The sequence below is a fragment of the Odocoileus virginianus genome, chromosome 20, assembly GCF_023699985.2.
Source record: "Odocoileus virginianus isolate 20LAN1187 ecotype Illinois chromosome 20, Ovbor_1.2, whole genome shotgun sequence".
In the NCBI taxonomy this organism is placed as follows: Eukaryota; Metazoa; Chordata; class Mammalia; order Artiodactyla; family Cervidae; genus Odocoileus; species Odocoileus virginianus.
The window spans coordinates 49,348,502-49,376,332 of NC_069693.1; the positions used below are offsets into that span (position 1 = coordinate 49,348,502).

Here is a 27,831-nt window from a genome sequence, read left to right on the forward strand (position 1 = left end):
CAGCTCCAGCACATCCAATTTAAGGTCATCAGGTGCTCAAAACTATGAATCACGCGTGAGCAGGTGAGTTCATTTCCATTTTATGATGAGCAGACTTATCTCGAGAACATTTGGGATGGGTACATGTCTCCCAGAGTCAAACCTGGAAGAAACCTGTGCCAACCAAAACACTGACCTCCACACAGCTCCCCAAGGCAGTGACTTCTTCCCATGGCAGATCTGGGGGTGGCAAGGTCAGGGGACAACTAGGAGGGCCTCATTTCCAGGACAATAAAGCAGGAACCTGAAGCTAGTGAGTGGCTCCCATGAAGTCACCCCACCAGGTCGGGCCACGCCAGGAGCCAGGGGCCCTGTCTCCAAACACTGCTGGGGTCATGCTCTCTCAGGCTGGGCATGACCTCGGGGGTCAAATCATTTTTTACCCAATGATTTCTGAGGCTCAGCAGAAAGTGGAGGAATGTTCTTGCAGACAGGCTGAAAGGGAAAGAAAGAAGGAATGAACATGAACCCAAGAACAGGTGACAAGTATGTGTCATCCACTTCTGCCTCACCCACCAGAAGCACCAGAAAGATGCCAGCTTCTGCCAAGACTCAATTCTTGACTCACCACTAAACCTCTCTGGGTTCCACCTTCCTATCTGACTCCATGTGGATCTTTCTTACAACCTTGGTTGTGCTAGAATCTTGTTGCCAGTTTCCAGTGTGTTTTCAGTGAGTCGATCCACGTGCAGATGTATTTTTGATGCATTCGTGGGGGCAAGTGGGCTCCCGGTCCTCCTACTCTGCCATCTTGATCTCCTCTCCCATCTCATTTAAGTTCCTAATGCATCCCTCCTCATCACTCCCATTTTACAGATATGGAAACTGAGGCTTGGAGAGGGGAAGACATTAGCCTAAGATCACCTGGTGGTGGAGCAGGAGTTTAAACCCAGTTCTGGCCACCTGGTTCCTAAGAGGCATCCTACCTCGTCTCTCACTACCCTGCTCTTTCCCACTGGTCCCAGCACTTCCCCATGTGAGGTTCACAGACTCAGGTGGGTCAGAGCCACTCCAAGGACTGTTCCTGTCATCAGCAGGTAATAGACGTGTTGGCATCAACCCCCACGGGCTCTAGCTTTTCCTGTAGGACTCGCACCTGAAGATTCTGGAACCTGAAACCTAATGTTTGCCCTTCAAGGACATTCAGGGTACGTCACCTGCTTTCAGGGGCTCTGTTTACCACGCACAGGCTTGAGCTGTCAGAGCGCTGGGTGGGTGTTCAGGCTTTACTGGGTCTTTGCATCCGCCTGTATCTCACTTTGGAGAATGCCTGAGAGCGTAGCCGTGCCTTCTTACGCGGTCACCTCTGGTGCCGGCCGCAGCCACCTTCACTCTGTTCCCACCCCAGCAGCCTCCATGGGGCTCCTCAGTAAGATCTTTCCTGCCCTGGGACTTCTTTCCTTCTGGCTCCTTCTGCCTGGGTGCCCGTGTCAGATGCTGGCTCCAATGTCACCTGCTCACCTCCCTGACCTCCACCTGAAGCAGTCCCCTCCTACCCAGCCGCATGTCACCTGTCTGTCTAACGCCCTTCAGGACACCATTGCAGGCCGTGCCCGTCCTGCTGGTTGGCGGGATTGGGCTCCTGTGCAGATGTCAGCCCTAACGGGAGCCCTGATTTACCCACGGCGTCCCCCCGGCATGCGTCTGCACCCTGGAGACTTCCACCAGTGACGGTGGCGCCACGTGCCTGTGAGCTGGCCGTGGACAGTCCTGCGCGGCAGAGAGAGGGGGCAGCTGACCAAGGTCACGCGGCAGCAGAGGGCGTGTCTGCTGTTCGCCGAAAGCAAAGTCAGTCACAGGCGAGGCTGGTCCTCGGGTTCAGAGTCACGGGCTCTGGGAACGTCTACTGCTGATTACACCCAAGGCGCTCACGTGTTCACTTTGAAGTTACAGGGGCATTGTCACAGTCTTCCCACAGGTCAGCCCTCTTCCTGCCCTCCTATCGGTCAACTTCGTGACGAAAGCGACGTCGGACGCCCGGCTGCCCAAAGCCCCCCGCTGTCACTGACCGATCACACCTCCCGCTTACCGCCGCTGCTGCTTTATTGAAAGTGCCTCTGCTGTCCCTGTCCGTGTTCTGCCACATACTTGGAGGCGCCCTCTGCGGGAAGAATCGGGCGGTCAGGCCAGGTGTGTGGATTCCTGCTCAGGTGCTCACAGCTCAGCAGCCAGACTAACTCTAAATGCCTCAGCCTGGCTCTGACCCCTCTCCTCCCCCAAATGAGGTCCCCCGGTCCCCACCTGCAGCCATTCTCCCTCCTCCCCAGGCCCCCCTGACCTGTGTAGCCTGCCTGCCCCTGCCCCGACCCTGTGCTCATGACATGCTCAGCTGCTGTGATGGCCGAGTTGCTTCAGCCTCACGATTGTCACATCCACTGATGCTCTGCCCGCTGTTTCTTATTCTTCACACTGGGCTTCAGTGTCCCCTCCTCAGGAAGCCTTCCCTGACATCCCCGTCTATTTTCATGGTGTCCTGAATGTGACCTCAGTGGTCCTGATCACCGTCGTCACCAAATAACCACTTGGACTTTATTCATTTTGTGATTTCCTGCTTGATATTAGCTGCCTGATGCCATGGATTGGATCTGCCATAATCACAAATGTAGCCTCAACCTCCAGCACAGAATAAAGAGTTTGTTCAGTTACTCGGTTGTGTCTGACTCTTTGCGACCCCATGGACTGCAGCCCGCCAGGCTTCCCTGTCCATCACCAACTCCCGGAGCTTGCTCAGACTCATGTCCATTGAGTTGGTGATGCCATCCAACCATTTTATCCTCTGTTGTACCCTTCCCTTCGTAAATATGTACTGTCAATTCTTTAAAAAATATAGTAGATGAATGGAAGAACACATGGATGGATGATTGAATGAATTATTGGGTGGATGGGCAGAACACTGGATGGACAGAAGGATGGATGGATGGATGAGTGGAAGACAGGATGGATGGATAGGTGGATGGATGGAAGACTAGATGGATGGATCGATGAGTGGAAGACAGGATGGATGGATAGGTAGATAAATGGAAGACTGGATGGATAGAAGACTGGATGGATAGAAGATGGGATGGATGGATGGAAAGATGGAAGGAAGATTGGATGGTTGGATGGAAGACTGGATGGTTGGATGGATGAAAGACTGGATGGATGGATGGATGGAAGACTGGATGGATAGAAGACAGCATGGATGGATGGAAAGATGGAAGGAGGACTGAATGGTTGGATAGAAGACTGGATGGTGGGATGGGATGGTTGGTTGGATGCTCCTAGCATCTGACCCCCAAAGGGCCACCTGATGGCATAAGAACCACCAGGTGGAATACAGTCATTTTCCTTGATAGCAGCTGCAGACTGGAGCTCTCAGGACAGCCCATGGGGCTTCTTTCTCTTCTTCACTCCAGAAACGCCCACCACCATTTTCAGTACCCTCTGTAAGGAAAGAATGGGCCTTCTCCTACCTGGATATTCTTTGTAAAATTTCTGTCGTAAGAATCGACCATCTGGAAAAGAAATGAGAGGATTAAGTTCCTTTCAGGGAGTTTATGAGGTCAAAACTATTTTCATAACAGTGCTAAGAAATGATTTGTGTTTTTCACTCTCATTCTCTCACAAGTGTATGGTGGAATTTTTCAGAAGCTATGTTACGTGTGACACTGAAGCCCATCCAATGCAGATGCATACATGAAGATCCAGCCCTCTGAATAAACATATTACAACTGCAAATACGTAAAACCATGCCACTCTGCCCACTTTGTGTGTATGTTGGAAAACAGAGCCATTTTTAAGAAAAATGCTATTTCTGTTCACCCCATAGTGAGTTCATCATTGTCACTTTAAAAAAATTATTTTAATTGGAGGACAATTGCAATATTGTGGTGGTTTTTGCCATGTATCGACATGTGTTGTGTGTGTTGTGTCTGTGAAGTCACTCAGTCGTGTCAGACTCTTTGTGACCCCCTGGATGATATAGTCCATGGAATTCTCCAGGCCAGAATACTGGAATGGGTAGTTGTTCCCTTCTCCAGGGGAATCTTCCCAACCCACAAATTGAACCGGGGTCTCCTGCATTGCAGGCGGATTCTTTACCAGCTGAGCTACCAGGGAAGCCCTATATCAACATGAATCAGCTAAATATTTGGAATGTCTCAGCTTTATTTTTGAATATGGTAAATGTCCATAGCCAGAACCCACACAAGGCTCTGTTGGGTTTTCAGTATTTTTTAAAATTAAGTTGTTGGTTTTGATTTGGCTCTGCCACATGGCATGTAGGCTCTTAGTTCCTTGACCAGGGATCAAACCCACACTCCCTGAAGTGGCAGTGCGGAGTCTTACCACTGGACCACCAGGGATGTCCCTCAGTATTTTTTCTAATATAAAGTTTAAGAACCTTAAGAATCTTAAGAGATAAACTGGAAGCAAATTCCAAAATATTGTTCAGCAAATGTCATTACACAATACATTCACAAGGAAAGCAAATAGCAGTCTTTGAGTCTGTTCAAAAGAGACTTAAAAGTCATTACTGTAAACAAAACAACTCAGTTATGAAACTTCACTGCTCACTAACCTACTCAGAGTCTCAGTTTTCTTACCAGAAATGGGCATAAAATCAATACCTCTTAAGTTATCATGAGGATTAACAGAAATGCTTTCATTGGAAACATAGACTTGCAGCAAGGATTATCAGGAACCACTCAAATCAGTCACTTTTGTGTGTAAAAAGTGGTCAACTCTTGATAATTTCATTTGTCTCAAATTACTGAGAATCCCCACCACCCAATACCCACTGCTGACTGTCAACCACTCCACCCCCTTCCACAGTCCCTACCCTATCACGGCAGTGAAACACTTTCTGGTGGGAGTTGGGGAAATGTAATATGGTAGAGTGGAGAAATCTTGCCAGCTCACACTTAATTCCCACTGGTCAGCTCACCCTCCCCATCCACTCAATGAGCCTTTTATGATGGCTACCAGGGCAATCACATCTGTGCACTTGGAACTAATATTCCAATCACATCTCAATAAAAATCATTCTGTTCTGTGGACATCCTAACCATCATCAGGGTGTTCACGGCCAGCACTGACATTTACTGTTCAAGGCGACAGAACCAATGGGATGATCCACACCCTCTGGCAGACAGTTTATCAGCAATCTCAATGACTACTATTTACCACAATTTTCCAGGCAAATGACAACTTTTTTCCAGGCCCAAGGCTCTCTGAAACATTCCTGCTCCTCCCTTCTCCCTGGGAATGGATTCTAGTTCCTGATGCCAAGGGAAGGACACTGTGATCCGTGCAGAAATGGACCCCCTCCTCGCACCAGGTGTGTTTACCAAAAGTGTCACTTTAACAAGCGAAATCAATTGATTTGAGCCCCTGCTCAGGACTGCATGACCACATTATCCTTTGGCAGCATCAGTGAAGTCATCTTGTCAGAGGGGAGCGTGGAGACCCATCAGCCTCGGAGTGGCATGGAAGCCACTTAGAAGATGTACTGGGGAGGGGGTGTAAATTAGGAGCTTAGGATTAACATGTACATACTTCTACATATAAAATAGATAACCAGTGAGAACCTACTGCATGGTACAAGGAACCCTGCTAAATACTTTGTATTGGGTTGGCCAAAATATTAGTCCAGGCTTTTCCTTAAGATGTTACAGAAAAACCCAAATGAATATTTTGGACAAGCCAGTAACAATCTATAAGGAAGAACAACCTGAAAAAGTATGTGTGTGTGTGTGTGTGTGTGTGTGTGTGTGTATAAAATATACATGTATATATCTGAATCACTGTGCTGTACACTGAAACTAACACAACATTGTAAATCAGCCAGATTTACAATGTAATAAATAAATAAAATATGCACTGAGGACCCCAGCTCTGCTCTCTGAGAAATCAGATCTACGGCCTGTGGCCATGTTCATCTTCCTCTCGAGAAAGACCCAACGTCAGGGTCCAGACTGAACTCGGAATGGCCCTCAGCCCCCTGCGGCAGCCAGCGCTCACCTTAGGTGTGGGCATGAGAGGTGTAATTTATTCTCAGATAGTGCCCCCAAACACCTATGCAGATTTATACAAGGGGAAGGTGTGGGCTGGGGGGAGAGGCAGAGAAGTGCGATGGAAGAAACAGTAATGACTAATGAATGATGGTGGAGGGTCCAAGGGACTGTCGTTGCCACTGTTCAGTAAGTCAGAAATTACGTCAAATATGTGTCTTTTAAAAAAAAAGAAAAAAAACTTAAAACCAGAGGCATCTTCCTAGGTTACCCTGAGATGCGAGTGCCCCTTCCTCCCAGAGACCGTTGCTCCAAGGAACATTGTTGGAATTTAAGATGTTTCCAAAGTCCTGTACAATTATCAACAATAACTGCTAAGTGACGGCCCTCTGGGGACGAGGTGAGGGGAAATTTCATTTACATTTCCATCCAGAAGGCTCCGATCATTCCTCTGGGTGGGGAACAGGTGGACAGGCTCAGCCCCTCTTCCTGAAGACACATGACCCTAGAGCATATTTGTTGAGGACCTACTCTGTCAGGCGCTGACCTGAGGGCTTTAGAAGTATTCTCTAATCCAAGCCTCATCACCGCCCCAGAAAGCCCTTACTATGGGGACCCCCAATCACTCAATTTTACAGATGAAGAAACTGAGGCTAAGAGAAGTTAGATTAGCTGCCCAAGGTCATCTAGGAAGAAAGCCACAGGGTTTGAGCCCCATTTCAGTGGCCTGCAGTCTTTTTTTATGGTGCTTCTTTTTTTCCAATTTCAGAAAATATTTTATTTTTTTAATGCTTTTTTATTGTAGTAAAAGCCACATGCTATAAAATATACTATTTAACCATATTTACTGGAGAAGGAAATGACAACCCACTCCAGTACTCTTGCCTGGAAAAATCCCATGGACAGAGGATCCTGGTAGGCTGCAGTCCATGGGGTCGCAAAGAGTCGGACACGACTGAGCGACTTCACTTTCACGTTCCTTTAACCATATTTAACTGCAGGCTCAGTGGCACTAAGTGCATTCACACAGTTGTGCAGCCCTCAGCATCATCATCTCCCCACTTTTTCTCCCTCTTAAACTCTGTCCCCACTAGATACTAACTCCTCACCCCACTCTCATACCACCCCCACCCCTGGCCCCTGGCATCCACCAGTGTACTTTCTGACTTTATGAACTCAATGATTCTAGGTACCATATATAAGTGGTATTTGTCTGCATCTACTGTATACTGGAGGGGCTTCCCATGTGGTGCAGTGGTAAAGAACTCGCCTGCCAATGGAGGAGACGCGGGTTTGATCCCTGGGTCAGGAAGATCCCCAGCAGAAGGAAATGGCAACCCACTCCAGTATTCTTGCCTGGAAAATCCCATGGACAGAGGAGCCTGGCGGGCTACAGTCCATGAGGTCACAAAGAGTCGGACATGACTGAGCGACTGAGTGCATGTGACTGTGTATTGGAATGTTTTTAAGGTTCATTTAATACATGTCGTGTGGCCTACAGTCTTAACCACACTCGACACTGCTTGTGGTCACGCTTCTCCCTTTGCAAGCTTGCACTAAGGCTTAGGGGAGCACCCACGGGGGCCTCCATCAACCTCAGGAACCATCTTGTGCAGTCACCTGAATGTCCCTTTGCTGATCTCCATCCTCCAAGTGGGTCTTCTTTGAATTGGTCTGATTCCTCAAGAACCGGTCTGAACTTGTTTGACTGACCCTGGTCTTGGAGATCACGTAACTGAATGAGTGCGATAGGGCGATAAAAAGGCCTGGTAATTCCAGGCCTTTCTGGTTAGAAAAATGACATTTCGGCTCAGAGGACTCCTGACTTGCCTCCCTGGCTCTCGCCCTACCAGCTCTCTTCTGGAACAGGCTGGCCTGTCCTTGGGGCTGTGCATTGGAAGATGGCGGGGGGACCGGTCCGCCTGCGGTGCAATGCGGTGTCTACAGACAGCAGTGGGGAAAACAGAACGGATTCAGATCTGTGCTTGAGAAACTACAGACGTGGTTTACATAGATTAACTCATTGGCTCTTCAAAGAGTCTGTGAAGTTGCTTAACTATTTTGTTTTTGGCTGTGCCTTGCAACATGTGGGAATTTAGTTCCCAGACCAGGGATCTCAAACCTGTACCCCTTGCATTGGAAGCATGGAGTCCTAACCACTGGACCACTAGGGAAGTCCCAGCTTAACTATTATTAGCCCAGCTTATAGATAAGGAAAGTGAGACTGAAGAGGCTGGGCTACACGCCACATGCAGCAGGGAGCAGCTAAGTGGCCGCTCTGGCTGGAGAACCCATTAATATGCCTAACAGCAAGTGGGATAAAGGAGAAATCTCAGATTCCCGGTTGGTTATGAACCTGTTACATGCAACTTTTTTTTTTTTTTCAAATTGAGCTCAGAATTCCAAGAACCAAGATACCTGCAACAGTCCCGTGCCTCATAATTTTATTATTTACAATGATGATAATGCTAAATGTATAAGAGATTTAACATTTACGTCTTTCCAGAGACACCTCAAAGAAAGAAAATTCTCAAATCAGAGGAAAAATGCTTTGGCAGAAAATGCATGTGGTGGGTTCTCTGGGCCAGCAGGGTCACTGTGACTATCCTGATCTTGACTGAGGTGCTGTCCTCAGCTATTAGGGCTGAGGGATGCTGAAGTGGGGGCGTGGGCCTGGAGAATGTGTTCTCAAAGCTCCAATGAGCTCAACTTTGACAAGGTTGCCCGATTCTTCCCTTGCACATAGTCCTGGAAAATTCCACGCCTAACTTCTCCACCTTACATCTTGCATGAGACAGGAGAGGCTTCAGGTCCCCCCAGCAGTCCCCCTCTGTTCCGTCTTCCATGCCCCTCACCCCAGAGAAAAGCATGCAACCTAAAGCCATGCTACTCAGGCCCTTCACTGAACTATTTATTGACTTGTCTCCAAAGACAAATATTAATTAAGTCATACTGAAGGGTCCTAGCAGGGGGAAGTTAAGGGTTCTTGGACAACTCAAATATTGTGCAATTTATAATGGATAGATAGATATTAATAGAAGTAAATTATCCAGTGTTTACTGAGCACTTCTTATCTCTTGTCCCGGCTCTGGCTTCACACATGTGATTTCCATCACCCCTTAACTCAACATGAAGTGATATCATTTTACAGATAAGGTAACTGAGGCTCAGAGATTTGAAACAACTGACCCCAAGGTGAGCCAGGCAGGAAGCGGTGAGCTGGGCTTTGCCCTCGTCCTGTGCAGATGAGGAGGGAGAAAGTGGCCTGGAGCAGGGTCGTGGCGGGGGGACGGGGGAGGGTGGGGACAGGCTCAGAGGCCAGGGTTTCCTCTGGGATGGTCTCCCATGGGGGAGTTCCGGGAGGGCTAAGGGGGGACTTGGTGTCTGCACTCACCTGCTGGCTTGCGCTGCTTGACACACTGCCCCCGGTTGGGGATGCCCGCAGCCAGGTCACCCGGGCTGAGGATGTGGCACTCGTAGCCTGAGGGGCAGAGGAGCGGCTCGGCCCCGTCCTCGGTGGTGCTGCAGGCCTCTGCTGCGGGGCGGGGGACACACGGGGGCTCAGGGGCGGCCCCGGCGGGGCAGAGGGGCTGCCTCTTGTCTGCAACCCAGATGCCAGGCTGCGCCTGGGGTCTCTGCATGCACGCGTACACACACACACACGCACACGAGGGCAGCTCAAAGTCAAATGACCCCAAACACGCCCTCACACACATTATGACACATATAATGTATATTCACCTACACATCTTGAAACACACATGTTCACATTTACGGTCACACATATACATATGCTTACACACCAAAATCCCAATACACATATACAGTTGCACTACCCCACAAGTCCTAACACACATACACACATACATATAGCTGCACCCGTACGCACACGCACACAAACACATCCTGCACACACACACACATCTGTAGTCACACACACCTTCATGAACACAGCCGCACAAATACTCAGACACGCAGCCACAAGCACAGCCACTGGGCTCCACGAACAGCCGCACATCCTAATGGACACGGCGGTGCACGTGTGTGTGCAGAGCCGCGAAGCACAGCTGCACACAGCACGGTGTTCACTCACACCCACGGCCCTGCAGTGGTCCAGACCCCCGGCCTGCCTGTCCCTTTCAGAAACTGTCCTCCACCACCCCTGCCCCCAAGGAGGCCTCATGGGCAGGGAACAATGAACCCACATGGTGATTTTAAGGATCTGAAAACCCACCCGCCTCTGAATTCTCCACCCAGGAAGGAGGGGCCCAGTCCCAGGGACAGTCGAACCCTACGGTGTTCTGGAGATTCTGAGAGACTGGCCAAGCCCCAGTCATACCCTTCCATGGGGGTGGGGGCGGTTCAAGAGGGCTGGGTATTTGAGGACAAGCAGCCTCCTGGAGCAGAGGCTGCCCCGGTTTTCAGTTTTCTGGGGCAGCCTGAGAAGGGGGGACCCTGGCTGTGCCGTTGGGTTGGGCGTCACCCCACAGGTACCTTGCAACACCTCCTCAGGGCCATCCAGGAGCCAGCCGTTGCCCCCAAGCCATCGAGGTTTCGGCTGTACTAGCCAGTCTAAAACTGACAAGATAACGCATGGTTACGTCAGTGCCCTCTTCAGGCAGCCGAGAAGTGCCCCAGCCTCTGGGAATGGGGGAACTCACATCTCATGAAGAAACACTGACCCTCCCGAAGGAGAAACAAAACAACGTGGTTCTCCTGAAAAAATTCACCTCTTCCCTTTAGTAACAGATGTTTGAGTTTCAACTAGGCACTGGGTAGCCAAGCTGGAGACTACATTTCCCAGCAGCTCCTGTGGCTAGGTATGGCCCTGCAACCTGAGTTCTGGCCAATGGGATGTGAGCAGAGGTGATAATGCGGCTCTCTGTCTTGCCCTTGCATTGATGCCTGTCTGTCCCCTTCCCTCTCTTTCCTGCAACCTGCAGACTGGGGGCCACTTCGACCACATGGAGCAACAAGACAGAGGGAACCTCGGTCCCTGGGTGACTGTGGAGCAGAGCCACCTGCCTGCTGTGGACCATCTGTCAACTCGGGCCTTTCATCCAAGGGAGAAGGAAATATTTAATAGGCTGGGCCCCTTGGCTTATGGGTCTTTTAGTTACAGCCTGACGGCCTGTTCTCTAACCAATACATTTTTTAACAGGAAGAGTGACCAGGTAGTAGACTGGAAGGTCTTCAAACCCCCAAACGGGGGTTGAAAACCCCAATGTCTCTGGGGACAGAGAAGCAGAATAAGGGAGAAAGGCAGGCTGGGTAGGACCACAGCCAAGTGGAGACTGTTCTGCCTTAACGGCTCAGCAGTCGGTCAGCTCTGGCCAGCCACTCCCCGTGCTCTCAGAGCCTCTGGGCGGTGTGCTGCTTTAAATATTATTTATTTATTTGGCTTCATCGAGTCTTGGTTGCAGTACATGGGGCTTCCCTGCAGCACGCAGGCTCCAGAGTGCACAGGCTCGGTAGCTGGGATGCGTGGGCTTAGCTGCCTCATGGGGATCTTAGTTCCCCGAGCAGGATCAAAGCAACGTTTCCTGCATTGGAAGCTGGATTCTTAACCACTGAACCACCAGGGAAGTCCTTGGGTGGCCTTTTCTTTTTCTTAAACTTTTAAGTCTGTATTTTTTTTTTTAAAGATAAACTTGGTTTTAAATGTTGGCAATTAACTTTTTTTTAAACGTGCTTTGGAGATCAAATAAAACTGGTTTGGGATCACATTTGCTTTTGGCCTCTGCTTTGGTCTGACTCCAAAACACGACAAAATAAAGAGACTGATGTGCTGTCTGGTGCCTTAGAGAGCACGTGGATGGAAGCTGGTAAAATTGCTGGTTAGCTTTTTCTTTAAAAGAGTATGATGTAGTTATGAGATGGTTGCTCTTGGTGTAGAAATGGAAACAACAGACCAGACCAGCTGTTCACAACTTCCAGATGAGAGGGGTGACATGGTTCCAGATCTCTGTTTCCAGTCTTCTGTTTCTTCCCTCCTTTTCCCCATCACCTCAGGCTTAATGTTAGAAAATATATTTTCAATGCTACTTTCCACTAAACAGGAAATGTATTAACGCATCCTACATGGGGAAACATACACACTGAGCTATGTGTGTGCTGTGTGCTCAGCCATGTCTGATTCTTTGCGACACCGTGGACTGGAGCCCGCCAAGCTCCTGTGTCCATGGGATTCTCCAGGCAAAAATACTGAAGTGGGTTGCCATTTTCCTGCTCCAGGGGATCTTCCCAACCCCAGGGATCAAACCCACATCTCCCGCCTTGCAGGTGAATTCTTTACAACTGAGTTGCCAGAGAAGCCCACACTTTGACATACTTTTTGGAATACTGAAATTTGGTCAAGGCCTCCCATAAAAGTGCAGACCCTTAAGGCTTGGAAGCCCAGGGTCTTGCCTCTCTGCTCTCCAACTAGAACTTTCTGGGATCACCTACTAGATAAACTCCCTCCACCCAAGACGTTATCTCAGGGTCTGCTTTGGAGGGAAAGGGAACTTACAAGCAGATTGCAAGAAAGTGTGTAAGCTGCTTAGTCATGTTAGACAAGTGGTTCTCAATGTGGAGCGACTTTGCCCCTAGATGAAACATCTAGTAAAGTCCAGAGATTGTTTTTGGTTGTCCCAGTGTGTGTGTGGGAGGGCTACTACTTCCATCTAGTGGGGAGAGGCCAGGGTGCCACTCAACAGCCCATGAACACAACACCCAGGTCAGCCCGACTCCGCACCCCAAACCCAAAGGTCAAGAGTGCCAAGGGTGAGACAATGTATGCTAAACATTACTGTTATAACTCTTATTATGACTAATACTTTGCCGACTCTTCCTGCTGGCCAGTGAGAGCCAGGCTTTCACTGATTCGTCCACCCTTCACTGAGTAACTTTTACGTGGTGGGGATATAGCAGTGAATGAAACAAATCAAACTTCCTGCCTCATAGGGCTGACCTTCAAGTAGGGGGAACAGTCAGGAGACAAATGAAGCACAATATTCTAGACTGAGCTGTAAAGAAAGCTTAAGCCACAGGGCAGTAAGGAACCAGAGGAAGCCTCAAGGCCAGAGGAAAGATGACCGCAGAGATGGAAACTCCCCTGAGGAGTTTCCCCGGTGCTTCAGACGATAAAGATCCTGCAGTGCGGGAGATGGGGGTCAACCCCTGGGGCAGGAAGATCCCTTGGAGGATGGATGTTAACCCTATCCAATATTCTTGTCTGGAGATTTCTGTGGACAGAGGAGCCTGGCAGGCTACAGTCCATGATGCTGGGAAAGACTGAAGGCCGAAGGAGAAAAGGGTGGCAGAGGATGAGATGGTGGGACAGCATCATTTGTTCAGTGGACACGAATCTGGGCAAACTCCGGGAGATGGTGAAAGATAGTGAAACCTGGCGTGCTGCAGCCAATTGGGTCACAAGAATCGGACACAACTTAGCGACTGAACAACAACTCCCCTGAGAGAGTGACCACCTCTGGACTGAGACCTGAGAGGGCGAGGAAGTGAGCTATGTGGGTATCTGGGGGAAAGACTGGATTCCACAAATGGGCCCAGGGGCCCCACATTCCTACACTCAGAGCCTAAGGCAGTGGACACTTCTCCACAGTCAAAAGCCTAAACTGAAGCTCCAGTTCTGCCTGCTGGGTGACTTTGGGCAAGGTACTCAGCTTCTCTGAGTTCCAGTATCTTTAGCTATAAAACAGGGCTGATAATGGTCTCTCCACTCCAAGGGAGTGTGTGAGCATTAAATGAGATGGTGTAAGGAAAGGCTATTTGGAATGTCATGGACAGTTACTCGGTTTGTGCACTGCTCAAAAACACCTGTTCTAGGCAGCAAGTAAGGCTGGAGTTCCTATACCCTGCCTCAGCCCAAAGGAAGGGACATCTTTTAGACTTGTCCAACCAGACAGGCGTACTTTTATGTGCTTCCTCCACCAGGAGGGGTGTCATTTTGCCCTTCTTATAAAAGGCCCTGTAGGAGCCAGCCTGGCCAAGAGGCAGTGCTTACAGGCAGCACCGACTGTAATTATGAGCATTATTAAGGGTGCTGAGTCCCATGTCACCACTGTGACCTCACCCTGAATAAAACTGAGTGTGTTCATTTTTACCTTGGCTTTGGCAGGGTGGGGGGGCACTCACTAATGAAGGCCCACGGGAACCAGAGCCTCTGGCTGACAGTGCAGTCCGACCAGACTTCTGTGCTCCAAAGGCTCAGCCCCAAGCAGAACGGAGAGAAAAGCCCTGCCTACCCTCATCCTACCCACTCAGGGCATGTTTTCCCTACTCAGCGGAGACTCCTCCCTTCCCTCCCCATCTCCCCAGGCTCCCTTCCTACCCCTCCCTTCCCCAAGCTCTCCAGAAGGGATCTGAAACGCCTTCCCTCCAAAGGTGATGCCCTGAGAACTGTTTCTCCCAAGGAGATTCCCATTAGGATTCAATGAACAGGTATTGATTCCCTGTTCCTAGCCCCACGTGGGGCTGAGCAAGCACTTCGGGGCCTGGCACTCTCCGGAAGCCGAGCGTTCTCATTCCTGCTTTACAGGTGGGGGCTTAAGGTGGTCCCCAGCTGGCCAGCAGACCTGAACTCAGGAGTCTGCATCCTCACCTGGATCGCTGAGGTGTCAGTCTCCATCTCAAATACCCCCAAGGCCAGGCCTCATGAGTGAACTGGGTGGTCCTGGTGGGGTCTCTGGAAAACTAGAGGGGTCCCCCTGCCATGCAGGAGCACCCGAGGCTGCAGCAGATGGTGGCCCAGGGAATGTGGGCCAGTATTTTTAAGAAAAGCTGTAAATCTGGATTTTTTAATGAGGAATCTCCCCCAGCTTCATAGGAGGAAACATTTTCCCTGGAATGGGCGTCCTCTGGACTGCAGTTCTCTGCCAGCAGAGGTGAGCCCCGCATACAGCAGGCACTTACTGAATGCAGCTGGATGCTTGCTCCAGGAGCGCTATGTTCCCATTTCCCAGGTGGCCCAGGTTTAAGCCCAGCTGTTCTGCAGTCAGGCAGTCCCAGGCAGGACAGTTCCCTCGTGGTGCCGGCCCCCCAACCCCGCCCCGCCCCCTGCCCCATCTCCCCCCAGCCCACCCCGGCCTGGGTGAACCTACCTGGCGGGGGCGGCACGGCCTCCAGGCAGGCGTAAGCGCAGCCGTTGTAGCAGCAGCGCCGGTGTCGTGGGCACTCGGAGTCGGCCTGGCAGCGTGCAGCCTGGCAGGCACCAGGGGGCAGCGAGCGTGGGGGCGGTGGGCAGCGGTCTGCACGGGGCTGACGGGAGCCGCCTACCTCTTCGGCCTGTGGGGAGAAGGCGCGTCAGTGGGATGTGCTGGGTGCTGTGCGCCGTGGGTGAGTCGCTGGGCTTCTCTGAGCTGCTGCGTCCTGGCGTGGTCACAGCAGAAGCACCCTCGGAGGGCTGCTCTGACGGTGGAAAGATGCTGTTTCTCTTTGTAAGAGCCCCAGACTGTGAGGCTCACTGACAAACAATGGCCTCACTGATGGTGAGCCCAGCAGTAGCCAAAAGACGAATGAATCTGGAGAAGAATTGTATGTTAAGAAAGCATCTATCCTGATGTATTTATTTATGTATGGATATGGTGGCTCAGATGGTAAAGAGTCTGCTTGCGCTGTGGGAGGCCAGCATTCGATCCCTGGGTCAGGAAGATCCCCTGGAGAAGGAAATGGCACCCCACTCCAGTATTCTTGCCTGGAAAATCCCATGGATGGAGAAGCCTGGCAGGCTACAGTCCATGGGGTCACAAAGAGTCATACACGACTGAGCAACTTCACTTTTCACTACATATAAAAGGGTGTATACGTAAATATACATACACACATAGATATGTACACATGTATATTTCTATATATACATATATATATACATATATATATATCCAAGACAACTTGGATAAACCTCACAAACATAATACTGAGCCAAAAAAAAGAAAACCCCAATGTCACAATAGCACACACAGTGGCCCCATTGTGCTTCTTGATCTGGGTGCTGGCTCCATAGTACGTTTTCATGGAGCCAGCCTGACTCAGGATTTTCCCACTTTTTGGCACTATGTTTTCAGAAAAAGTGAATAATATGATATACTATTTAACATATAAGAAGTATGGGTGCATGACTAATAAAAGAAGCATTTTAGAGGTGGGACTGGGAGACCTGAAGTCGTACCAGGTGAGCCACTCTGGATCCCCGTGACACCAGACGCCATCTGTGCCGGGAGCTCTGTTCGGCTTCTGGATTTGAGGGTGGGGTGTTTGGAGGGCAGGTCTTACACATGCCTACACACATGTGCACACACGCATGCACACACACAGTTAAGAGACAGAGTAAGTCACTATGAAAAAAAAAACACCCTGGGTTGCCCCGCCACCTGCTATTATCTGAACTACTCTTCCCACCTAAAACACTGTAACTACTGATCCTCCAATCCCCCAACACATATATATTTCAAAATTCTGCCCATTGTATGTCCAAGTAAATAATGTACTGCTGCAAACTGCAATAGCATGCCGCCACTAAAACCTGCTTATGAGAGACCCCCCAAGAGATGGTGATTTGTAAAGAAAGCTAAAGTGTAGAAGAGTTTGTATGCTCTGCACCTGTTAAAATGTATGTATGCACACACATGTAATATGCACATATTTATACAGGCCTAGAACATCTGTGGAATGATATACAAAAATACACAAGCAACTGTTGTCAAAGACTGCCTCTGAAGAGAAGAATTAGGTTCTGAAGTTGAGGGAGATTTTTCCTATTGTCAACACTTTTTTCTCCTTATTGCATGCTCTTTTCCATAGGTTTTATATATATATATTGCCATGAACCCACTGATGTTTTTCAATTAAAGACAATTAAAAAGTTTACAAAGTAGAAGTACTTAACAGGAAAAACTTTGTTAGTAAAATAAATAAAAAAAAGGCAAGCTGCACAATGGCACATGCCCTCAAAGGTCAAGGCTGTCTGAACGTCCGTCCCCTGCAGCTACTGTGTGTTAGTCATTCAGTCGTGTCTGGCTTTTTGCAACCCCATGGGTTATAGCCCACCAGGCTTCTCTGTCCATGGGATTCTCCAGGCAAGAATACCGGAGTGTGTAGCCATTTCCTTCTCCAGGGGATCTTCCTGATCCAGGACCAGGAAACCATTTGTCTGCTGCATTTGTCAGCCACTAGGGTGGCTGCAAACCCCATGCACTGCTTCCAGTGCCCTGAAGGGGGCGTCGGATCACCAAGAATAGGTTCTGAATAGATGCATCTACCAACGGGTTGCAGGCGGGGGGGGGGGGGGGGGGGGGGGGGGGGGGCAGTCTCAAGGACCAGTGGTTCTCAAACTACTTCCCAGGGACCCCGAGAGGCTAAGACTGAGGGCCGGGAGGGGAAGGTAACAGTGACCAAGTGTGGTGGGGGGGACAGCCTGGGGAGGGTGGGGCGTTTGCCCCCTTCACCCAGAATTTAAAAAAAAAATAGTAGTTGATTTCCAGTATTATGTTAGCTTCAGGTATATGGCAAAGTGATTCAGTTATTTATGGCTGATTCAAATGATACATTATTAAAAGATACAGAATGTAATTTCCTGTGCTATACAGTACACCCTTGTTTATCTGTTTTACATGGAGTACTTTGTATCCAGAGAATTCATCTTTTCCCCCTTATCTAAACCACTTTATCTGTGAACCGACCCCCCTCCCCCCCCAAAAAAAAGGATACAAAGCCAACATCTGGCAGAAACAAGGCCCAAACAAACAAAAGAGGCAACCTTGTAACTTTCGGATCTTCCAGCTCTGGCTCAGCCTTTCTGCCACCCCCTGCTCGGCACCCCACCCCACCCCTCAATCCCTGTATCCTCAGGAATAATTTCCAAGTTGCACGCAGGACACATCATCCCATGCTGTCAACTCCTAGTTCATTTTCTTCAGAATGAGCAACCCTGGACCCATGTTGGGGCCCTGCTGCTGGAATCCTAATCGGAGGTGACAGCTGCCCCGGCCTCCCTGGGAGGGCGAGCGGGGATGCTGAGTGTGGCTGGGAAGGGACTGCCGGCTTTTCCGCCCAGCCTGTTTTCACATCGAGCCTCATTTATGAAATTTAACAGAACCCAGAGATCAGACAGGACACGCTTTCCCCCACCTCCAATGCCTCCCAGGTGTGTGATTTCCTAAGGGCAGCCCCCAACGAGGCGGGGGTGGGGTGGGGGGGCACATGGAGACATCCAGTTTAGATGTGCCTGGGCTCTCTGAGGAAAACTCAGATGTCGCTTCTCAGAATTAGGAGAGAACAAAAGAGATAAGCGCCTTAGAAGTCAAATCACCCAAGTGATTTCTGGTGAGGCCTGAACAACAGATGGCCCTGGGTGATAAACAACCGATTTCACCAAAGGCACCCAGATTAAAGGATTAAATGTTTTGAAAAATATTTCATGTCAAGCAAGGTGATGCTCACAGAGGGTCCTAAACAAAGGATTAGGAAGAGAAGGAAGGGACTTTAATCAACAAAATAAATAGATTAACTTCTCAGCCTTCAGGGGGTTAAAGGTTAAAGGCCAGAGTCTGCGGGTCAGAGTCAGACCCCAGCTGGTCCCACGGTCCTGCCCCTTCACTTCTCTGGCCTCCCTCCTGTCCTCCCACCGCTGCCCTCTCGCTCATTCCTGGCTAGTGCCCTGGCCCCTCTGAGATCCCACCTCTGGGCCTTTGCACAAGATGCCTGCCTGGCTCTGGCCCCGACACGGTCCAGGTCTCAGCTCACACATGCCCTTAGCTGGCGATGCCCGTTCCCCGCTGCCTGCCTTACATAGCTCCAAACCGCCCATCACCCTTGGGAGGACACATTGATCCACTGTTGCGTCTTTTCTCCCCTACAACGTGCTCTCCTCGGGAACTCCGTCTTCTTCCCACCTGTGTCCCCAGCACCTCTGACCGTGCGTGGCGGAGAGCAGGTGCACCCTTCATCTTGTGGTTGACGGGAACTGTGATCATGAGGATGGAGGCGGTGTGACAGAGATGGACAACATCGAGTGGGAGCTTACCACGTGCCAAGCACCCTTCTGTGTGTCTAACCTGCACATCAACCCTGCGTGGGTGGGGTCCCTTCATGTTTGTTTAATTTTGTACCTTTTCCCTGGCATCCACGTAGCCTCTAGTCATGTGAGTCCAGTGGGGGAAGGTCCCAGGTGCTCGGAGAATTAAAGGTTTGCCCAAGGCCACAGGCAGAAAAGGGTCGTGAGCCCAAATATTACATGCCTCCCTTCTGAAAATCAGAATAAAGCATCCAAAATATAAACCTGGGTTCAGCGGCCTCAGTGTCTGAAGGCTGCTAAGACCCCAAACCCCTCCTTGCCTTGGAGCTTCCTCTTCCTCTGGGGCAAGAACTTCAGAGCCGTGCCCCACATTCAAGTGTACCAAGGCAGACGGCGCCATGGCCGTGACCTCACAGTCAGGGATTTGAGCTCAGGCAGGCATGGGAGCCAGACGAGCCTGGCTTGGATGCCTGCAGCTGTGTCATCATACAGGAAAGTTACCTCTCCGAGCCTGTCTCCTCACCTACGACATGGGCCCAGAAGTAAGTGCCTGCCGCAGGGGTTTGCGGAGGGAGCGGGGAGAACAGTAATGCTGATCCCTTGGTTTTATTATTCCTTTGTGTCGGTCTTCCCTGCTTCCTTCCTCCCTCCTCCCTGCCCTTGATTCACACACACACACGATGAAGCTCTAGGCGCCATGCTGAGGCAGATGCAAAAGAAACCTCTGAGCTGGTCCCTGCCTCCAAGGAGTTCAAGATCTGCTAGTAGCTGGGATCTGAAGATGCTTAAACAAGAAACTCTCCTGCAGCAATGCTGTCATTTCTAAGGAGGATGGGGGCAGGGGCAGACTGGCAGAGTTCCTCCGAGGAAGGAGCCAGCCCAGCACTGCTCTCTGAGGGTCCCCTGAGGTGGCGTCCATCGCCCCTCTGTGGTTACCTGTGTCCCCACCGCGGAGGTGAGAAAACTGAGACACATACACTATACCGAGAGCACCGGGCTCTGAACCTGGGCCAGTCTGCTTTCCTAATCACGGCAGAGCAGGTGGCCTTTATTAAGCTCCCACTGTGACCCAGCGCTGTGCTAGGTCAACAGGTACTGAACTTCACTGAATTCTCAGCACAGTCCTCTAAGGTCACGGTTATGACTCACCCACTTTACTGATGAGGAAACTGAGACCCAGAAACACTGAAGGTGCTCGCCCCAGGTCATGCAGCTGGCCAGCAGCAGAGGCAAGATTCAAACCTGGGTCTGACTCTGGCAAATTCCTGTCCCGGGAGCCTGGGTCTGGGGAGCTGCTTCCCAATCTCTGTGAGATTCCTCCTGCTTTGTCGGTTTGGAGTCCCCCCTCTCTCAAATGGTCCTTCCTCCTGCTCGCCTGTGGACCAGCCCCAGCTTTGGATATAGGTATGTAACTTCCTCCCCCAGGCACACATTTTGGAAAGAACTCACCCTGGCCCCTGCTCTCTGCAGCTCTAGCCAGCCTTCCCCTCCGTTGCCACTCAGCATGTCAAATCGCAGCTCGCTCCAGACTGATGACATCCTCCACGAATATCCCAGACAACCCATGTCCTCCATCTTTTCTTTTCGTCCCTGCTAGGGGATGGCACAGTGAGCCTGCTCCAGAGTTCCTACGGCACAGCTCGGAAGGGAACATCCCAGCGCTGCATGCCTTGTGTGGGTAAAGACAGTTCCCTTAAGGTTTCGATTTGGTAGCTATTCTTTTCTTCATTCCTTGGGGGGATATTTTTGGAAGCCTCTGTATATTTGCAAAGCCACTCTTCTGCCGATTCCTTCAGGAAGCGGGTAGGGAAAAATCAATTCTGAACTGCTTCAGAGGGAAGCCCAATTCCACGAGTCCACTGAAGCGCATGCCTGGATGTCCAACCAAAGGAGGGTGGATAAATATATAATGGTGAATCCGCTGGAACACCACAGAAGTCTTTGAAAAGAGAACATGGATCCATCATATTAACATATTCACCATAAGTGCGTGCTCAGTCACTCAGTCAGTTGTGTCTGACTCTTTGTAACCCCATGGGCTGTAGCCCACCAGGCTCTTCTGTCTGTGGGATTTCCCAGGCAAGAATACTGGAGTGGAGTGCCATTTCTTTCCCACGGGATCTTCCCGACCCAGGGATGAGAGCAGCATTTCCAGTGTCTCCTGCACTGCAGGTGATTCTTTACTGCCGGGCCACCGGGGAAACCATTCACCTTACATCATTCGATGAAAAAATGCAAGGTACAAAACAACATGAATGATGAGAAAGACACAAATTTCACATACAAATATGATCATATTTGTATGAAACGTCCAAAACAGGGCAATTTTTGTAGACAGGAAGCAGACTGGTGGTTGCCAGGCAGCAGGGATGCAGAGGGGAGTGGGGAGCAGCTGCTTAAAGGGTTTGGGGTTTCTGTTTGGGGTGATGGAAATACTTTGTAAGTAGAAAAAAGTGGTGGTTGTGCAACATTGCAAATGCACTAAATGCCACCAAACGGTTCACTCTCATTTATGTGAGTGAACATACTATGTGACTTTATAGTATGTGAACTTCATCTCGATAAAAAAAATTTAAACAACATGAGCAAAATACCATTAAAAAAACAATGTGTGCTGAGTATAAGCACTTCATGAAAAAGTCTAGGTACACACACATATACCAAGATGTCAACAGAGCTTGTGTTCTGGAAAATTTAGACCATTTTGACTTATTCGTGACTTTTTGTATTGTCTGAATGACTTGCACAGTCAACATCATTGTTTTTATAATTGGGGGAAAAACACTGAAACCATCTCCATTTAAGGCGAAAGAATCCAGTCCCCAGAGCTGCCCCAGTTTACCACATCCCTCCCTCCACACGCCCCCCGCCCCCACTCCACACACTCTGATCCCCAGCGAGAGCATTACCCTTCTTTGGAATGTTCCAGAGACTTAATGGCCTGACCAAGAAAAACGCATCCCAGGATGGACTGGTTTGCTGGGTGCAGGAAGAAAGCCAATTTTCCTCCAAGCTTTACCCGCTCTTCCTCTGGAATTCAGACGTCAAAGATCTAAAAATACGTCTCTCCCTGGAACGGCGGGATGAGAGTCAGTGTGCGCTGATTGCCATTTCCTGACACCCGGGCTCCAGGAGCAGAGTCTGGTGCAAGGCTCACGGGACTTCCTCCGGGAGGGGCTCGGAAACCCGGGATCTCACCCCAGGACAAGCCATCTCAGGCCACGTCCAGAGCAGGGCCGCAAACTTGGCCAACTCCTCTAGCTGGCGCGTTCACTGAGCCCTGCTGGGTACCTGAGAGCCTTCTAGAACTTCGCACCCCTTCTCTTCTGCTCTAAAAATGTAATTTTTAATGTAATCCATTCATTTCGTGGTAAATTCATAGTTCTCAGGCCTAGTATGTGCCTGGAGAGCTGACCTGAACACTGGCCCTGCCTTCACACGGCTCAGCTCCGGGCTGAGGGATGGACACCAACCGAACACACACAGAGGGAGCAAACAAGCTGCTTTCCTTTTGATTATCTGTGCAAGTAAGTAATGGGAAATGAAACAAGGCCAAAATAAAAAACAATCATGCAGATGACAGATGATGCGGGAGCTAAATGCTATGAAGAAGTTGGGAAATTAAGAAAACCTGTAAGGCGACCCAAACAGGGCGCTCCGGGCCCAGGGAAGGGTCCTCTGTGGAGGAGGCACGGAACCGAGACAGACCTGGCCACGAGTCCCTGAGAGGTGCCCTAGCTATGTGAGGGCTTTTGTTTGTTCTTTGGCCACGCTGCACAGCCTCCAAGACCTTAGTTCCTCAACCAGTGAAAGGGCCAAGTCCTAACCACTGGACTGCCAGGGAACCCCTCAGGTTCCCATTCTTTTTTTTTAATTATCATGGCAAGATGACCACAACATAAAATTTGCCACTTTCACCATTTTTAAGTGCACAATTCTGGAGCACTGACTAAATTCACAATACTGCACAACCACTTACCTCTATATTTCTAAAACGTCTACATCATTCCCAAACAGAAATCCTTTTTTTTTTAATGGAAGTATAGTTGACTTATACTTAACTATATTTATAAGTATAGTTAACTTATAACTACGTCAGTTTCTGAAAAAATTCTGTTCTCAGTAAGCAGTCCTTCCCAATCCCCACCCCAGCCCCTGGCTACCTCTAACCTACTTTCTGTCCCTATGAATTTGCCTTTTCTGGACATTTCATAAATATCAATAGGTCACAGGCTATGTGGCATTTTCTGACTGGCATCTTTTTTTGATCTGGACTGTTTTTAAAGTCTTTATTGAGATTGTTAAAATATTTTTTCTGTTTTATCTTTTGGTTTTTTGGGCATGAGGCTTGTGAGATCTTCGCTCCCTGACCAGGGATCGAACCCATACCCTCCTTGTGTTGGAAGGCGAAGTCTTAACCACTGGACCACCAGGGCAGTCCCCTGACTGGCATCTTTCACTGAGCATAAGGTTTCCAGGGTTCATCCATGCTGGAGCACGTCCCGGTACGCCATTCTTTTTTATGGCTGAATAATGTTTCACTGGGTGGATGAACCCCATTTTGTTGATCCCTTCTGAGCTTGTGGACATCTGGGCTGTTTCTGCTTTGGTTACTGTGACTAGAGCCGTATGTCCATTTCCAGCTGCCCCGGATGGGAGCTCAGGAGACTAAACAGACCTACAGCCACAGTGACACATAGAGATCATCAGGCCACCAGGCTGCCATGGTGGCTACAGTGAGCCCCATCTGGGGGATCTATCTGCTCAGAGGATCCTGAGATAGAACGCAGGGTGAACGCCTGGCCTGACATGTAGGAAGGATTGTTCTTATGATTTTCATCAAATGCAAGGAAAACAAAGCTCAAAACACCAGCTCCACAGAACAGACCCTGAGCTCCCCAGAAAGACTCTTGGGCTATTGATAAACATTCCACTTCCTGACCTATTCCATCTTATCTAGCCTTGTAAATATCTGGCTCTGTCTTTATTTTTATTAATGCACAGAGAGTGGTATTCCCCTGCCAGGCCCTAAGCTGGAGGCTCTTGTGGTCTTTCCTCTGATGTCTCCCAGGCTGCAGGCAAGGCAACAGAGGCTCACAGATGACAAGCCTTCTTCTCCTTACGAGCCTCCTGAAAGGGCCTCCCCGTCTTCCTCTCTGGCACTGTGTCTAGAGCAGGAAAATGCATACAGCATCCAGGAAATTCCCCGGACCCCCTCTGCCCACTCTGCCAAGGGGCGGGGCTTCAGGAAGGGGAGGAGCCAGGATGCAGGATGCTGGCAGCCACACTGGTCCAGGTTTAACACTCAGCTCTCCATGCAGTCTGTGCCAGTTTCCATGGTGTAAATACTCCCACCGGGGCTGATTTCAAGCCACCAGTGTGAGACTGCTGAATAAGGAGTGGAGAAGAGATGTGTAAAAGCTCCTGATGGATGGTATTTCTACCTCGTAGGTGCTACAGACATGAATACTCTTGAGAGCGGGGAGCATGGTTAAGATGTAGCAAGATAATTAGGAAGTAATATGCTTCTGATAAGGAGGACTTCCTTTCTTTTTCATGTAAATTACATAAGTTTATATGACTTAATTTTTAGTAAGGGCTCTGTTTAACTCTGGAGTAGGTACAAGCGGGCTTCACATAAACCTGGAAGCCCACCTCCCCTTGCTCTGACCTGTCCCAGAAGCCACAGCTGAAGAGCTGACTCAGCTTAGGTGGGGCAGTGGGGGCCACGTGGGAAGTCTGGCCCCTGAATATGCAGGGGCTGCTTCCTACACTCCTAAATTCCCTGCTGGACATTTGCATGGAAATTAGAATCAGAACTGAAGGGGTCCTGGAGGTCAGCTGATTTTCTGCCTTCCATTTCCCAAGTGGAAATGAGGCCCAGAGATGGGCAGCGAGCAGCCCAAGGTTGCTCAGCTCATTAGAGATGTCACTGAGATAAATTCCTGGGCCTGGCGCCCTGCTGTCTCCCTAACCCATTGAGTCACCAGTCAACAGCCTATGTTTCCCCACGGGCTCTCTCCAAGGTACATTCTTGGCACAAATCTCTCCTGTGTCCTGGAGCTGGGGAGGGAAGCAGGTATCTGTTGATAACAGGAGAGAGTTTCAATCCAGTGAATACACATTCAAAGCACCTATGTTCTGATAAACAGTGGCTAAGTAATTTGGTTCCTGAAGCCCATCCAGGCATGTGTTTTTAGAGACTTCCCCCACCCCAGTGCATACTGCCCCCTATCTTCCCAGCCTCCTCATTCCTCCTAGTGAGATGTCATAACATTGGCTCCTGTGATGCTCTGGGTAAGGTGGAAATGAGACCAGGTGATGTATCAGAAATTTCTCTGTGGTCCTAGAACCATAGAACTAGATACTTTGTGGCCTAAATTGGCCTGCTGGGCCAGTGAATAGCACAGGACAGCCCAATCTGACAAGGGTTGATTCTCCTCCCTCCAAACACCTACCATCATTTCATGTGCTACTATGCTTTTCTACACCCACATGGCCTCCTGCCTGACCTGTAAAAGTGTAAGCTCTGGAGGCTGAGATTAGCCTCAGTACAGCTTCATACATCATACCATGCCTGGCATCATTAAACATTCCCTTTACCCTCTTCTCCGCCTGGAAAACTCCTATTCATCCTTCAAAGCCCTGGGTTGAATATCCCCAACACTGGAAAACCTTCCCTGACTCTCCTGGCACAGAGCTGTACATATTCTTCTGGGCTTCCTTTGCATTTGCCCATAATTCACCCACAAGAATGTATGGGATGCCTTCTTCACAGCAGGCACCTGGCAGGGCACCAGGAACATTGCACTGAGGGAGACAGACTCAGGCCCTACTGTGAAGAGCCTACACCCACTCTGGGGAGCCAAACAGCTCCCAATTTCATAATTATTTGAGCAAAAGTCACCAAGTCACATGGACCACTCAGTATGTGCTGTCTTTGATGGGTATGGAGTCATTCAGTCTTCACCCTTAGGCTGAGAGTGTTAGTAGTATCTTCCTGAACCTTCTATGCCTCTGTGCTCCCCTTTCGGGGGGGGGGGGACCTAAAATGACATCCTCCCCCCAGCAGACACACGACATCAGAGATCCTGTGGGTGTGGTCTCAGACCACCACAGTAAAGCCAATCCTGTGAATGTTTTAGTTTCCCAGCGCATCTACAAGTTATGTTTACATTATGCCACAGCATATTACGCGTGTAACAGCATTACATCTAAAAAATATGCAATGTACTCACCTTAATCACAAAAATACCCTATTGCTGAGAAATGCTAACTGTCCTCTTAGCATTCAGTGAGTCGCAATCTTTTCACAATAGTCACATCAAAAATCACTTATCACAGATCAATATAACAAACAGAATAAAAATACAGTGGGAAATAGCGGGAGAATTACCAACGTGGGATGCAAAGACACAGAGCCACAAATGCTGCCGGAACAATGATGCCGATATACCCACAGACCTCCACAGGAAAATCTGATGTGCTTGGATACATTTTCCTTTCACTTCTCATTCATTCTCTGCAACCCCAGGCCTGTGGGGGTAACACGAGTTCCCCAAGGCTTGCAGATACAAGTTGGCATCCTCACAGCCAAGGGCAACCTGGGTAAACAGTGGCCATCTAACTGCCTATTTGTTTAAACAAACTGAAAGGAATGCACAGGTATTTTCTCAGATGAGATCACTGCTGCTCAGAGATGTCAAACAACTTACCTAAAGTCACAGTCTGTGAGCAAGAGGACAGATCCAAACTCAGGGCTGCAAGGCCCATGCTTCTCACCTCTGGTAATGGTGTGCCATCGCCATCCCTCTATGGCTGTCACATGTTACCCAGCTGCTTACCCCATTCAATGAGGCCACCCTTAAGGGCAGGAACTGCCTGCTGTCTCTGTGTTGTTCCCACAGGACCACACATGGAGCCTGGCCCAGAGCAGTTTCCACCAAGTATTTACTGAGTGAGTCAGGAAGCACAGGGAAACATAATTGCATCCTATCAACATTTGGTTATTGATTGCTGAGAAACAACACTCAGTTTTAAGTCCTTGGACTCTTAAATTAGGTGCTGTTTATCAGGAGAAAGTAACCTTGGGTAGGGAAAACCCATCACTGTCCCCCATCCATGTGTTTTTAGGGGCTCCTGGCTTGTCTATTTCCAGGCACAGAGCCTTTTGAGGGCTGTGAGGTCCATCTGCCTGCCACCCGACTTTGGCACAATTCAGATAAAGACGCCTGCCCCGGCCTGCCCGCATGTGGGGGGCAAGAACTACCCATCTCCCCCCGGCCCCCAGCCCCCCCTCACCTGGGCACTTACACGGGACCTCTCTGCCAGCCTCGAGGGCAATGCCCGCTTCCAGAGGTTCTTGGTGGAAGCGGCTTCAAGGAGCAGCAGAAGCAGGAAGCACAGAGTCCAGCTGACCTTTCTCTGGCCGCTGCCCATCCTGCAGCTGGTTTGAGGTGTTTCTTCTCCGGATGGTCAGAGGAGAGGGGTGCTCCGGCCGGTGGGTCCTAGAAGGGGGAGCAGAAGTGTGCTCGGGCTGCTAGAGAGTTTCTCAGCTCCACTCGGCCGGGTCCTTGGGATCATGTGTCCGCGCCCAGCCCAGGCCCCCACCCCCATCCCTTGGTGGGGGCCGCCCGCCGGGTTATTTTTAGCTTGCCCTATTCCATCTGGCCCCAGAGACTCCCCGCCAGACATCTGCAGCGGAGGCGGCTCAGAAGGCAGCGGCAGCAAACGGGGGCATCACACTGCTTGGAGACGTGGCTGGGAGTGGCCCTGTCACACGGGGATAAT

The 27,831-nt window shown here is 49.9% G+C and overlaps 1 protein-coding gene across 3 annotated transcripts; it reads right to left on the bottom strand.

Moving 5' to 3' along the window:
* Positions 1-64: 64 nt before the first annotated feature.
* WFDC1 (WAP four-disulfide core domain 1) lies at positions 65-27,831 on the bottom strand. 3 transcript variants are annotated; one of them, XM_020896694.2, is made up of 7 exons: positions 27,343-27,831; positions 15,131-15,314; positions 10,524-10,607; positions 9,424-9,564; positions 3,492-3,533; positions 2,069-2,140; positions 65-474 (listed from the first exon to the last, which is right to left on the bottom strand). In XM_020896694.2, the coding sequence occupies exons 1-6, from the start codon at positions 27,478-27,480 to the stop codon at positions 2,082-2,084; spliced, it is 648 nt and encodes a 215-aa protein (XP_020752353.1). In that variant the 5' UTR covers positions 27,481-27,831; the 3' UTR covers positions 65-474; positions 2,069-2,081. The 3 variants fall into 3 exon arrangements, with proteins under 3 accessions (XP_020752353.1, XP_020752386.1, XP_020752395.1); XM_020896727.2 differs by having other exon boundaries at positions 27,355-27,830; XM_020896736.2 differs by lacking the exon at positions 27,343-27,831 and adding an exon at positions 20,491-21,573.

Excerpts from the sequence above, each read along its gene's own strand:
- WFDC1 (XM_020896694.2), bottom strand. The coding sequence starts at position 27,480 with ATGGGCAGCGGCCAGAGAAAGGTCAGCTGGACTCTGTGCTTCCTGCTT. Across the intron at positions 9,565-10,523 it reads CCCTGAGGAGGTGTTGCAAG|CAGAGGCCTGCAGCACCACC; the intron begins GTACCTGTGGGG and ends CCCGCCCCGCAG. Across the intron at positions 2,141-3,491 it reads ATTTTACAAAGAATATCCAG|AGGGCGCCTCCAAGTATGTG; the intron begins GTAGGAGAAGGC and ends TTCTTCCCGCAG.